The sequence below is a fragment of the Pleurodeles waltl genome, chromosome 3_2 (assembly GCF_031143425.1).
Source record: "Pleurodeles waltl isolate 20211129_DDA chromosome 3_2, aPleWal1.hap1.20221129, whole genome shotgun sequence".
In the NCBI taxonomy this organism is placed as follows: domain Eukaryota; kingdom Metazoa; phylum Chordata; class Amphibia; order Caudata; family Salamandridae; genus Pleurodeles; species Pleurodeles waltl.
In genome coordinates, this window is record NC_090441.1 from 170928326 (window position 1) to 170943044 (window position 14719).

Sequence of the window (14719 nt, forward strand, 5' to 3'; positions counted from 1 at the left end):
CTGGCTGACATAAGGTTACTGCAGTGGCCCCGTTTTTGGCTTCTTAGCAGACCATGGAGGAGGAAAGGGAAGTGGGCACCTCTGTGCCATTCAACAAAATTCAAAGTTATGCAAATTCCCGTTGATTAACTTGTCATAGTTTTAATGTTGACAGTCAGTGTTCTGTCTGCGCTCCCATGTGCACTGATGGACTTGGAGCAAAGTTCCTATTCTGACACTTTTTTTCAGTTGCTGAGCTTCCCAAAAAAAAAAAAACCACAGACTTCTTAAATACAATTTGAAGGTTTTGAAAAAAAAATAAGATTAAGAGCACAGTTAAAGGGAGACACATTAATTTCTTTTGCTTCGAAATCATTTAGTCCACCCCCACCAGAACATATTCAGCTTTGGGAAACTGAGTGATTGTATCGTACCTGCAACGTGATAGATGAGTGAAGCATGTCTCCGGTGAAGAGTGCACTCTAGGATGTAGCCTGTTTGGCTTCCTGATATTACAGTTCGGTTGGAATACCCCCTTCACTATGAGCTTCCGTGGCAGCCTGCCAGCATTCATGTCTATGCCAGCCGACTTTGACATTTAACTGTATCTCGTATCTAGATTTCTTTCCATTGCTGCTTCACCTTGGCAGATTGGTGTATGCATGTATCTAACGGGCCCACAGGGCTTTCATTTCCATACGTTTGGTGTAGTGCCCTCTTTAGCGAGCCTAGTTCCCCTTTGTTTCTACAGAAATGGCGGCATTTTCTACTGAACGCCTATTGTTTGCATCCCTGTATCTGGGTCTATCAGCGGTTTAATGCTGCTCCACAGAAGGGCTCTCAGCAGTGTTTTATGACTGGTGCTGTGCTAACGATTGGTGTCTTTTGTGCACATAAATGAGGCAGGATATGGGTAACTTGAAAGACTACCTGTCTCGGTCTTACTAGGTTATGAAATCACTTGTATCCCGTGTTTGCTGAGCGGGTTTGTATAGGTCACTTGCAACATAACGTTGTCAGTTGCTTAATTAGCTGTCTTGACTTGTCTTTATTACAGAAGGGAGCTCCAGGATCCTAAAAATGTTGCAGAACTGGGAGAGATTTCAAAGTGTAATGAAAACAGCAAGAACGTAATGAACATGTTTTTTTGTTTTGTTCTTTCCAGGTACTGAAGAATGTGTACGGCAACTTCCTAGTTTCCCCTGAACCAGGTGAGACTTATTCTGCCTCTAGATCTGTTTCCCACATAAAGAATATACAAAGTTTCATCACCGGACACTTACTTTTTTCATGGCCTTAAATGTAAGAGTTTTAACAGAGCAAGCCATTTCTAGCTCAGTCTACCTTCAGGGGAATCTATTAGATGGTTTGTGGGCTTTCGTAAAGCGTTCAGTACATGGTCTTCTTTCGTCCACATGCTCGAAGTATTGTGCCCATTATATGAGCCTTTGTGTCAACACTCGGCGACACCCTATATGTGTATGTACACTCACACACATCTTCTAGCTTTCTTCTTCTTGAACACTTCTGTTTAACTAGCCTCTCAACCCATCACCTGACTGTAGTCTTCCAGAAAACCAACAAAAGAACCGTGACATGCTCTTTAAATCATGTTGCATACCTCTGCCCCTCTGAAATGTGACACATTGAACCGTATCATCTCAGACCGCCTGCTCCCAAAATCTAAAAAAAATACAAAACTCATTGGTATACCAAAAAGCTCAGCTTCAGATTAAAAAGCAACTTCAAGCCCAAGATTCACCGTAGGACACGGACTATCAAACACCGCGTTTTGTGCCTTCTGTCCCCCACTCTACTACATATAGTCGAATCTGCCATCATAAGTGCTTGTTTGGGAAACTGGGGTGATAGTGTGAAGAATATGTACAGATCTTTCTGAGAAGAATAGAATTCTTATGGTCATAATGCCAGAAAAAGACTTGTCTATGTTGCAGTACTGTTTATTCTGTTGGTGTGTTAAATAGTGAAGAACTAACCCCGAAGGGCAGCATGATATATTACTTGGGACAAGAAGAGTATTTGCCTTGTGTGCTGGTTACAGATGCACATGTGGAAGATTAAAAAACAATCTATAGATATGGGAGTAACAGCAGAATAAGCACTGATCTACATACTGCAAGTAATGGAAATATTAAGTCTCCAACTTCACTCTGTAGTGGCTCACCTCTAGCCTAGCCATCCACCACTACTAGTTCCTTCAGATGAGAAGGTCAGGATTCCAGTAACTTTCCGTCCCTGGTTGAGTACCTCATTACAGGAAGTGCTGCAGTATAAAATGAGAACTAAGATTGAGTTTGCTACTTGGATAAAAGGAAGAAAGCTCAGAAAAAAAGCAGTTTGTCTCTTGCATTGAAAGTCATCAGAGTAGTTGAGTTGGTAATGGAGACAATCGTAGATAGGTGTTGAGCAGGATAAAATCATTGGAACCTGAAAAGAGGTCCACCATGGAACGTAGAATGGACAAGTCCTTCAGAGTCTACAGTTAATTAACGCACCCAGCTGGAATAAAGAATAGGATAAATATTATATATCAAAAGAGGAAAGAATATGTGTTCAGCTACAGTGCAGTTGGGCATCAGTCACCGGGCAGTGCAGCCATCAGCTTCGGACAATACTTCACAAATCTGTCTCAGTACAGTGATGGGCAACTAGACACTGTCAGGGCATGCACAGCAAATCAGTTAGCCATTCCCTGTGTTTTGGGTTGTCGGGCTATCTCGAGTTTTGGAGGATGCTCATCTTTGACAACATTGGAATTAAAAAAAACAGCGAGGTGATGGATGGAATGCTTCAATTAATCTCAGCCACTGGCAATCGCTCAGGGCCACATCCCAAATTAATTAAAAAAAAATTCCACCATGCCACCTCGTTTTGGACCCAGCCAGAAGCAAATCAATCTTGATCCTGTTCCGGTTTCACCCTAGTTAGGACCCTACAGCCAGATACAGCTTGGTTCCAGTGGCTCAGTGAGCCTGGGACCCATATCTGGGCATACCTGGCAGACTTAGAGCGGCAAATGCAAAAACAACAAGATGATTGATGGAATGCTTGAGTTAATCTTATCCACAGACAGTCGCCCATTACCTCCAACAATTATTAGCAGACCCACATTTACAAAGGGGTACTTTGAGAGTTATTATATTTGGAGTATTCTGTCTTCTCTCGCTTCAAGATAGTATTGTGCGTTTTGCAGCATTTGGAGCTATCTTGCATGTTAAATATGAGGTGAGCTACTGCTCTTCATACACTGGTGAGCACTTCGTAGTTTAAACCAGGATGGCACTAGTGGTTGTCTAGTAAGTTGCCTGCTTGAATTCTCCTAGGCAAAAACGCATATGGTGGCATTCACCACATTACTGCACGGTGTTCTGGAGTTAAGAAAAACCTGCCTCAAATTGTCGTCCCCTCAGATTCTACTCTAGTAGTAAAATCTACTTTCCCTGAATCTGAGAAGCTTTCTTTAGGTTATTTTTTTTAGGCAGCCATTCATGGTGTGATTATAGTCCACTTATCTGAGCTTGAAAATGGGAAGCCCACTGAAACCACCCTAGGGCATCGCATTTTTTTTGGTTGTCTGATAAGTCTTTGACGTGAGTGTCGAGCTGTGTTGTAATGCAGAGTTTTAGTGCGGATGCTCACTACTACTTTGGATTGCATTTTTTCAGTGGCATTGCTCATGCAGATTATTTCAAGGCGATGCTCCGAGAGAGAGGAAATGGTAAGACTAAACACAAGATTGTCGTTTATCTACAAAATCTCCCTTGTTGCAGCTCCTGCAATTTGTATATTTCTACCTCTTCACTGAACTGTGTTATTTGCATAAGTTTGAATGCTCGCTCCTGCATTTTTTTGTGTGGGTGTTTTAGTCTTTTCTGCAATTAAAATATTTAGGCATAATTGTACAGGTGCAATCTATTGAAAATGTGTCTGTTAAAATGTGTTTTTTGTCCCTTCCTAGGATACAATGTCTCCTTGGTTTATGACCTAGAAAACGTTCCCACAAATAAGGATGCAGTGATCCACCAAGCGGGCATGCTGAAGCGCAACTGTTTTGCATCTGTGTTTGAAAAGTATTTCAAGTTCCAAGAAGAGGGGAAGGAAGGTGAAAAAAGAGCAGTCATCCACTATAGAGACGACGAAACCATGTAAGTGTTAGCTGTCCATCTGTCACACACCTACTGGCATTCTCTTGTGTGTGTCTTGTAGGGGTGACAGGTTCAACCGTTGTCCATCTTTCCATTGTATATACTGAATACCACTTCAACCCATAAATTCAAACAATAAGCGAGAGGCCTGATGGTAGGACACTATGTCCACCATACAGATGCCTCCATCATATGGGGATTTTAAGTATTTTGTCATGGTCATGTGTGTGGGTTGTGTGGGGTTGTTCTCCCTTTAGAAGCTCCTAATAAACAATTTTGACCTTCCTGAAAAAAAGGCAGGATAAAGATGATGGTGCAGTTATGGAGGATGTACAAAATCTTTGCTAGGTAGATCATTTTAATGCTTGCTATTTACAGCAGAAGAGGAGTCCAAATCACCAGATTTCACGTCAACGAGTCAGTAAGGGGAAAATGTTGGTAGACAAGCAGTGCTCTGGAGAGTTTGAGAACTACATTTCCAGATATTTCAATGTCTTGATTCCACCCTAAGATCATGATCCCATAGTGTCTCAGCGCAGGTTCCCTAAACTGAATGGATAATGCCACTCAGATAGGTCTAGAATCTCTGAATAAATTTGTCAACCAAGGAAAATGAAAGGTCATCCACATATAATGAAACTTAATCCTCCAGCGACCTTTGGTAACCCCCATGTCTTATCATCCCCCACAGCCACTGGGCTAGGGTGTCAACGGCAGTAGCGAATAAAAGAGGGGAGAGTGGGCAACCTTTTTGTGGGTGCTCCTCTCAAAGGGAATAGGTCAAGACAGTATTCCATTCACGTAGACCCTTACTTGTGTACATAATAAATGGATCGAAGATTGGTAATGCGCACCCACTCCAAATCTGTTGAGAGTCCTGAAAAGGTATTCAGAATCAATTAACAACACAGATAAGGGACCCAGGATGCCTGGAGCAAGAGACAAAGCTTTCTGGATAGTTCTGAGATGTTGCTCATGGATCTGCTCAACATAACCACATTGTGTTTGCTGCAAAATAGACAATGCATCAGGGGAAGTAGCCGACTGCCCAGCACCTTTGCAAGGATTTTCCAGCTTCAGATAATTGATGACGACTCCTGTGCATAGCCTTTTAGTTCAGGAGTTTGCGTAGCGTCATGTGACTGTAATAGTCAACCTGTTTCTGTCATGTAGAAGATCATAGTTTTCTCAAAGACTGAAAGTAAGTGCTTGTTTTGCTCTATTTGTACCAGTTAAAATAAAAAGTTACATGAAATATCTCTCAAGGGCTGATTCTTTTTTAATACCCTAATGTACCCCAAGAGTGTTGTACACCCATTAAACCAATGTTTGCCCCAAATACCTACATACTTGAACAAAACAAATGCCCCGCCAGCATACCCATGCCAACACACCTTTGTCTTGCTGGAGAAGAATGAGTTTTTTGCTAACCACTGGACTCTTATGAGTAGATAATGTATTTTATGCACTGTTAGGTGTTCTTTCATCCAATAGCTGATTTTTTTTGCAGCAATAATCTATGAATAATTCAATTCAGAGTAAATTACTTGTCTTACGTTTGCCCTTGAAGGTACGTGGAGTCTAAAAAGGATCGAGTCACAGTGGTTTTCAGCACAGTGTTTAAGGATGACGACGATGTGGTGATTGGCAAGGTCTTTATGCAGGTATGGAAAGTAGAACTCTTGGGGGTTCTCTAACTTTACCCACTTTATCCCCTTAAAGATCATTCAGACGTTTCTCTTGAAAATATTCAAATTGCTCCTAGCCTGAAAGTTTGCTCTGTTTGCAAGAGGTTGGCCCATAGAAATCCTGAAATAATTAAGCACCTTTTCTATAATGTGTCAACTGCCAAATAATCTGCTAATTTCAGCAAACTGGTTTTCTATCTTTTCGGGAATATTGTTAATAATCCATTTTAAATAAACCACAGAAGACATTAATTATTTGGTCCTGCTTAATTTATTTGAAACTGGAGACATGCCAATAGCAGTTAACAAACTGCTACCTGTTCAGAGTTGGTCTAATAATGGAGTGGCATTGCACTACTCTGTTGGAACTGATTATGCATATATAACATATTTTACATACTTTGGTTTACCCATTCTACCACAATTAAAAAATAAGAAAAAAATCAAAATGATTTTGGGGTTTTAAAGTTGTAAAGCAAACAAAAAATAACGCTACTGACTAATCACTGTGTAAAGATGGCACAATGCAAACATATGGGAAACCAGAAATAAGAAAAGGCATTACCAGCAAAAGTAAACTTTACATTTTTTGAGCCAAAGAGCAAGAAAATAAATCACAGATACTCAGAAATTCCACTTCACAAATTTAGACGTCTTTTGTTGGTGCTCCCAGCTAGCCATGAACATTTTTATAACTAATAACAGATGGCCCATTTGAAAGTCAATGTTAACAGCAGGTAAGGCAGCTTTAGTTTGTAGGTTTCGCTACCCTAGATGCAGAGTTTTACCTTTCCAGATTTGTAAATGGAAACACCTGAAGTTGTAAGGTTGTTCTACCACAAAGCCATGCCAAACAGATCCAGCTCACCGTTAGTGAGCATTCTGTGTCATGATCCCAGCATTCCAGTTATTGCAGTATTCATCTCAGATCAGCAGCTTTTATCTCTACTTGCATGATCCTCACCCTAGTCAGACCTCAAAGGTGAGGTTCTGCAGATGGCAAAGTTTCAAGCAGACTTGATCATGAATTCCTTTTAGAATAGCTCAGGTAAACGGTCAGTCTTTCCACAAGCCTTTTGAACCAGAATAATTCAGTTGCAAGGTCTGTACAATTCATCTAGTATTTATTGCCCTTGCAAAAGAAACCTGGGTGTCTTGTCTGTTCTGAGCTCCAGTAATGTGCATGACCGTTTTAAAAAACGCAACTTTGTCAACCGGCCAGTGTTAATTCAGTCACTACCACACACACCTATTAGTTTTACCTTTCTGTTATGTCCTTAAAATTCATTGAGATTTGGCTTGCTGTACTAAACGTTTGGAAAGAAGTTCAGATGGTGGAAGAGGGGAGAGTGGGCAACCTTGTTGTGGGTGCCCCTCTCAAATGGGATAGGTCAAGACGGTATTCCATTCACGTAGACCCTTGCTTGTGTACTTAATAAATGGATATAAAATTGGTAATGTGTACCCACTCCAAATCTGTTTAGTGTCTTGAAAAGGTATTCAAAACCAGTCAACAATATAGATAAGGGACCTAGGATGCATGAAGCAAGAGAGTTCAGGTGTTTGCCTAGCATAATGTAAATATAGTTATCCTGTTTCTGTCATGTAGAAGATCATAATTTTGAAAAAGACAAAGTAAATGCTTGTTTTGCTCTATTTGTATCAGTTAAAATAAAATGTTACATGAAATATCTCAAGGAATGATTCTTTTTTAATACCCTAATGTACCCCCTAAACAAATGTTTGACACGAAATACACCTATGTACTTGAACAACTCTACAAGTCATTAAAATATTCACCAGAACTACTTTTTCTCCAAGAACATATTCCTTGTGTTATCGGGCAAGCAATACAACCATTATGTGCTTCCCTGGAGTTAACAGATCTGTGCAAGCCTCTCAGAAAGGACTTCTCCGCAGCAGTCCTTCACACATAAAATACCATAGAATAATGCTTAGCAGACCTTCCTGCATTGTCCTCTAAGATATATTCACCTGCTACTGCGAGCAGATTCTTACCAGCAATTAGAATAAGTTGATCGGCTTTCCTCCCTGTCCAAAAGTACTTTCTTTAGTCTCCTACCTGGCTGTGAAAAAGTATTCATTAATAGTTAAAATTAGAAGTCTGTTTGAGAAATTGTGCATTTAAGTCCAGTCAGTACATGTACTAAAATAATCATACCATTCACTACCACAATGCCTGAGAAGTTTACTAGCTATGATTTAACCCTTTAGCTGCTAGGCCTTTTCCCCTTGGAAAGCTAAGCCCTTTTTTGGCTATTTGGAGTAGTTCGTGCTTAGGCCTCCCTAATTCTTTTTCCAGATAAGGTATCCAATCCAAATCTGCGTCCTTGTTTACCAACATCCTGTGGATCCCAAAGGTACTAGGGGATTGTGGATTTCCCTTGAGGGGACTGTGAAAATAGCCAAAACATAGCAAAATTCGTTTTTTTTTGGGGGGGGGGGAATAATAGGAAAAAAATACTCTACAAAAAAACTTCCGTATTTTTTGGCCTAAAAGTGGCATCAGCAAAGGGCTTGCTGTGCTAATGTTTTTTTTTTCTTTTCTTTTTTTTTAAATCACAGTTTTTTGCCATTTCTCAGCGAGGTAGCCCGTTTTTCCTAATTTTTGTACTTCAAACCTACTTCCAGTTTGTATGGGAAACCAGGGTGAAACCTATGGGTGATCTGGGAAAGTTATTTGTTTCTAAAAAGTAGACCGAGTTCTAAATTCAGCAAGTGGTCATTTGTGTAGATCCCTCAAGGTTTTCCCAAACAAACTAACTGTTGAAATACAAAAATATTGAAAAAGAGTATGAAAAAACTGTCATTTGTGACAGCATTTTCATTTGTAACGTCTTGTGACAATGGGTGATTCACAAAAGCAATATACCATTGTGCCTGCCAGGCTCAACTGTTTGTGGGGGATATATAGGCTTTGTAGGTTCTCCAAGATCCCAAGGAACCCAGAGCCAACAACTGATCTGCACCTTACAATGGTTTTTCATTGTGTACCGTGTATAGAATAAATCCCATGATAAAATATAAAGAGTGAAAAAAGGGTATGAAAGAAACCTATCTATCTCTGAAATAGACACCATATACAGGGTTTGGGAGCAGTGGTTATTTGTACATCTCTGAATTTGTGGGCACCTCTATTACCATGTGATTCAGAGGGTATTTATCAGAAGGGCTTATTTCTTACACACTGCCTTCCTTTGAAAGGCACAAATGCAGAGTGATACAATTGCAAATAACAGATGTTCTACTGTTCTGTATTCCCATGTCGCCCAATAAAAATGGTATCTCACTTGTGTGGATAGGCCTAGTGCCTGCGACAGGAAAGAGCATTGTTCTTTCAAAGTCTTTTGGTCAAAGAAAATATATATATATCTTAAGATGGGCTTAGAACCCGCCCCTTAATTTCCTGAACTTACATTTGGCTTATTCCAACATTGCTGTAATATACCTGCTTCTGATTGAACAGCATGTTGTCTGCTATGACTTCCTGCTTTGCTTTGCAGTCCGTTCCGTTGTGTGGAGCCTGGGCAAAGTACAGCTTCCAGTCACTGCCAGTGGCTACTGACTAGTGTCCTTCCGCTAGCTATTCGTTGTTTTGCAGGTTCTTTTTTTTTTTCTTCAGTTACAGCCAGCACTTCGTAGGTCACATTCATATTCTAGACACTTGAAGGTCTGTCTCCCCTTTCATCGTCTTCGTTTGCCCCATCACTTGTCATCCTCCATTGTCTTGCTGCTACCCTTCCCTTTTGTTCGTTTTCTCATCCTTGCATGTTTACTTTGCCTCCACCCACTGTTGTTGCTTACCCCATAACAACCAGCCCACCCCCTCCTGTTCTTGCTGGGTTCGGACCACCCACCTCCTCCCACCTGTGGTTTTTGCCCTCTCACTGTTGTTTGCTTCGCCCAGTCATGCCCTCCACTGTCTGGCAGCCCCACTTCCCTGTTGTTCGTTTCCCCCCCATTGCTTGCCGTTTTTTTGCTACACATCAGCCCTCCACTATCTGTTGTTGCTTGCCCCATGCCAACCAGCCCACCCCCTCCCATTCTCGCTTGGTTCATCCCACGCACCCACTCCCTCCCATTGTAGACTATTTCTGTCGCAGCAGAAGCGTGCATTGTCTTCCTCAGTGGGGTTGTGCTGGACACAACTCAAACAACCCTCCACTCCTTGAATCCATGGTTATTGCTGCTCGCGGGTGAGATAGCTTGGCAGGATAATGTATCTGCGGAATAAATCTGCAGGAAACTGTTACATGTTCAACTGTTACCCTGCATACACAGTGGTCTAGTTAGTGTGCTTGTAACTGGAAACGATTCTCGCAGATGTTTCATTCCAGTACTCTTGCTTTTCCATACAGCTGCTTTTGGCATCAAGTGGTGGTGTGCTTATAACTAGAATGCCATGCACGCAATGCTCTCCATGCGAGCTTGCAAATCTAGATGGGTGTATCACATGCACTTTTTCCTATGTTTTTTCACTCTTGTACAAAATGGTGCCCGTTTCCATCTAGAGCCGGGAAGCCTCTGTTGCCCTGTTATACGGTGTTTTCCTCCACGACCCACCAATGAAACAAACACAGCGTTATATTTGGCATCCTCAGTGACCTGCAAGGACAGAGGGGCTGGTGTGAATAGTACCAGTCCTTCCTCTTGCTGAGCGCTTATATTTCCATGTGTTTCTTCACTGTTACTTATTTGAGTTAGGAAGTCTACCTTCTGTGCACGCATTTTCCATATTTACTATGCAGTTACATTATTCACGCGTACGCTTGTATCTATGTGCCTGTCTTTTACCACTCTACCAGGGAATTGTTTTACTGGTAGGCCCATAGGACTGGACCTCATTACTACTGCTGCATTTTGTCATGCATTAAATCCTCTTTATTTGTGGCATCACACTACATTGCAAAGTTCCAAAATTAGTATGAAAATTCGTTTTAAACTCAATCATCAGAAATACCATGTACTAGTTAGAGATCTAATAGTAATATTTTTTTAAAAATACAGTGTTTGCATGTGAATAAACAATGTATTGCAACACTCATGTCTCATAAGGATGTTTACAAGTGTTTCATATATATTGTCCTTGATTTTTCACTTTTTTTCTTTGTATGTACACTGTCTAAGAGCACTTGATCTATGTGCCAAAATGTGAGTGAAATACTAGCACTGGAGCTGGGATCCAAAGTAGAATTTACAGTGTGAAACATTTAAGAATTCCTTTGCTTAAGTTCTTTGACACATCAGCTGTGTGTGTCAAACATTGACCCCCAGTTCACAGCAATATAAAAAGTAGGTTTGTAGAGCTCGGTCCAACTTTAAAGTAGTATTTGGACCCTTTCTCAGAAACAGAAAGTAGCCATATAATGGGTTTATTGCCTGTAATTACTACAAGAGTAATAGTTTGATGCCAAGAAACAAGCCTATGCAAGATATGTTGTTTTTTCCAAGTCTTTTTAGACATGTTGCTGTGCAACATGGCTTAAGGTAAAGAATAAAATACCATTACGCAGTCAGAGTTGACCTGGCCGTAGAGCTATTATTTTCTTTACTTTAAGTCCTCAAAATGGCAGCTGTGCAACATGTCTAAAACTGTTGACAAAGCTAATAGGTGAAACCCATTGGCTTTGCCAATGCTTCTTTCCACTGAAAACGGGCCCTTTTTTCAATATGGGTAGCTGTGAAATTTGGGCCATAGCTCAGCAATCACCTAGGGAAATCTAGCAACCCCGTGCATTTCTTTTAAATTAAACACACAGGAATGCAGGGTGGGGAAGCTCTGTGGCTCCCATCAGTTTTTCTTTTTTAGATAAAAAACCTTTGCAAACCGCTAAGTTTGACTATAAAACACAGATTTTCCTCACACTTCTGTGAGGAAAACTTCTGGAATCTGTGGGTAGCCACAAGTTTCCTACCACCCATCATTATGCCAAGTCTCCCAATAAAACTGACACCTCACTTATGTGGGTAGGGCTAGTACCCGAAAGGAAAGGCCCCAAAATGCAACATTAACCCAGCCCATGTTTCCACTGGATACTGACTCTTTTTTGATGTGTGGCTAGCTGTGGATTTTAGGCCCTAGCTCTGCCAGCACCTAGCGAAATGTAGCAAACCAGTACATTTTTTTAAACCTGTACACCTAGAGGTATTATGGGTGGGATGGCTTGTGTGGCTTCCCCCACTGTTTCCTACCCAGAAGCCCTTGCAAACCTCCGAGTTTGAGTAAAAATAAAAACATAGTTTCCTCACATATCTGTGATGGAAAGTTCTAGAATCTGCTGGAAGCCACAAATTTCCTATCACCTACCATTCCCCCAAGTCTCCAGATAAAAATAGTACCTCACTTGGTGTGGGCTGGCCTAGTGTCAGTAACACGAAATACCCAAAAACACAATGTGGAGACATCAATATTTCCTGTCACAAGAATGATCTGGGAAGTAGCAGCATTTTTTTTGTGCCAGGGTTTGACAGCCACCCAGGGAAACCTTCCAAACCCAGCCATTTCTGAAAACTAGACACCCAGGGGAGTGCAGCGTGGTATGCCTTGTGTGGATCCCACAACGTTTTCTTACCCAAAATGCCCTGCAAACCTCAAACGTTTCTTAAAATTGCATGTTTCCCAGCTTGTGAGCAGTGACATTGGGTGGGTCCTAAGCCTTGCATTCTCTTTTGCTTTGGCTGCCCAGGACAGATTGCCCATTATCTTCAGCCTCACCCAAATACGTTGGCCACACTACTTGAGACAGTCATCTGGATGGTGTTTAATACTGATACAGGCCTGGTCAAGCACAACTAGTCTCTTTACCCCAAGCATAAAATGCCATGAGCCCACTAATCCCTACATGATCTTGAAAACCCTTCATAAGAATCCACTGTGGATAGAACAGAATTTCTGAAGCTCACAAGAACTAATATTATTAGACAGCATAATATAGTTATGTCTGATGTTTCTCCTGTTGACTCCACCGTGTTACGGGTTGTATCCTAGAATAATAGATATACTCAAAGTAGCAATTTAACTCTACGTATATCACTGGTGCCCTTGTTAGCAATTTAAAGAGCCATCTCTTGTTATGAAAGTTTGCTGATTCAACTTTGTTGGTTTAGTAGTGTTTTTATTGTTCTGATATGCTGTATTTTGCTTCATTCAAATTACCTGTAGCATTTGGTTTTTCTATTTTACCAACCCTATGACCACGGGTAATTGTGAGGTAGTTGTTCCTCTGGATTGCCGGACATTTAAAAAGAAACTGCAATTGGATGTACATAATTTTCCCTTATCATTACATGCCTGTAAAATTCTATAAGTACAGCCTGCCTGACTGTTTATTAGGGGATGCATAGCAGCAGAGGCTTGATAAGTTATCAATTATAATAACTGCTAAGTGTAGGCGTAGGAGTTTGGTAGATGGGGGCAGGCGGAATATTGAACTGATCTTCCGAGTCGTTTAACTACACTCATGCCATATAAATAGCCATCCAGAATAAAAGAAGACTATTTTGGTTGTAGTAGTCTCATCAGGGTAATGGTGTGCTCCATCATAAGTTAATGTTACATTATCTCATTGATTATTTGTATAGCATAATTCTCTCTCCAGATGTTCAGTGGAGTAAAAGAAGAAAGAGTACCTGAGGGAAGGGGGAGAGCAGGAAGAGGAATGAGGGAATATGTTATGCTGGTGGTTTGTAGACAAGTCATGTCTCCTTTGTACCACTTTGAAGCAATGAAAAGGAACAGATGATGAAGGAAAAGAGGAACGCGGGACATAATGATGTGTCAGGTTAAATGTGTTTACACAGGTTAAGTCACCCACTGAAGTGGAAGGAGGCTGGGCCCACTGTCATCCCTTGATTTCTCCCGCTTTCACCCTCTCGGGTCTCTAGATGGCCAGTCATAGAGATGAAGCAGCTTCTGTGTTTTGTTTTTTATTGAGGGGTTTCTCAAAAGGCTACCCACCACCCATCACTGACAGTAAAAGCACTTATCTTATGCTGAATACTGGCAGCTAGCCTGCTTCTAAGTGCTTCCAGTTTTACCTATATGGAAACTAATGCACTATCTACACCCTGTAGCTAGCTTGGACCAATTTCAGAAATTGACTCCTCAGCAATTTGTCAAACATTCATCACAGCAAAGATCTGAAGTAGGTGCAGCTTAACACATATTGTTCCATACAATAGCTAAATGTATGAATAAATACTGTAGCACCTCTCTGTCACAATGAATACAAGATGTTCTGAACGGGCAGTCGTTGAAGTTCCTGGTGGGAAAATGCCTCGTTACTTTAGAACAGAGTGGACACTAGTGATTTTTCATCATTTTCTTTAGAGATGGTCTCTGCTTCTCTGGAACCTCACATTGCTTTTGCCCATGTGTTTCTAAGCAGCCTTTTCATGGTGTTGTGGTTGTGATAGTAGAACTTTCCCAACCAGTGTCCTTGTTTCCCTTCAGAGGTGGATGGTCACTCTGAAATACTCACCCTACAGTAGGCAGTCCTGGATCCCTCCGCATGAGTCCACAGTACCCAATGCTAAAGTCCTCCGAGCATGAATGTCTTCTTGCATCCTTTTCTACTTCTTTGCACATAGAACATAGTAGTTGGGCCCCCCGCATACTCTAACTGTACCACATAGGACGTCAGTGATGGGAGCACAAACCATTTATAGGTGCACAAACGTTCTGTAATTGGTAAGAGAAGGTAGCCCTGCTAGGACTGAACCGTTTTTCCCTAAAAAACAAAGGAAGTGTGTCATCAGTTTAAGATTTTTATCGCTTTAAATTACAATGTGTAGTATTTCATATTTAGTTTGTTGAGAATGTGAGGCAAGGACCCGAACCCCTGATTTATAGATGTTGCAAGAATG

The 14719-nt window shown here is 41.1% G+C and overlaps 1 protein-coding gene across 1 annotated transcript in view; it reads left to right on the plus strand.

Annotated features, from left to right (window-relative positions):
* Positions 1-14719, plus strand: part of ARPC2 (actin related protein 2/3 complex subunit 2) — an 80756-nt gene that overhangs the window by 36490 nt on the left and 29547 nt on the right. Inside the window, exons 4-6 of the mRNA XM_069227084.1 lie at positions 1145-1190; positions 3959-4145; positions 5716-5809. Of these exons, the coding sequence (XP_069083185.1) occupies positions 1145-1190; positions 3959-4145; positions 5716-5809 (327 nt within the window). The remainder of the gene's footprint in view (positions 1-1144; positions 1191-3958; positions 4146-5715; positions 5810-14719) is intronic.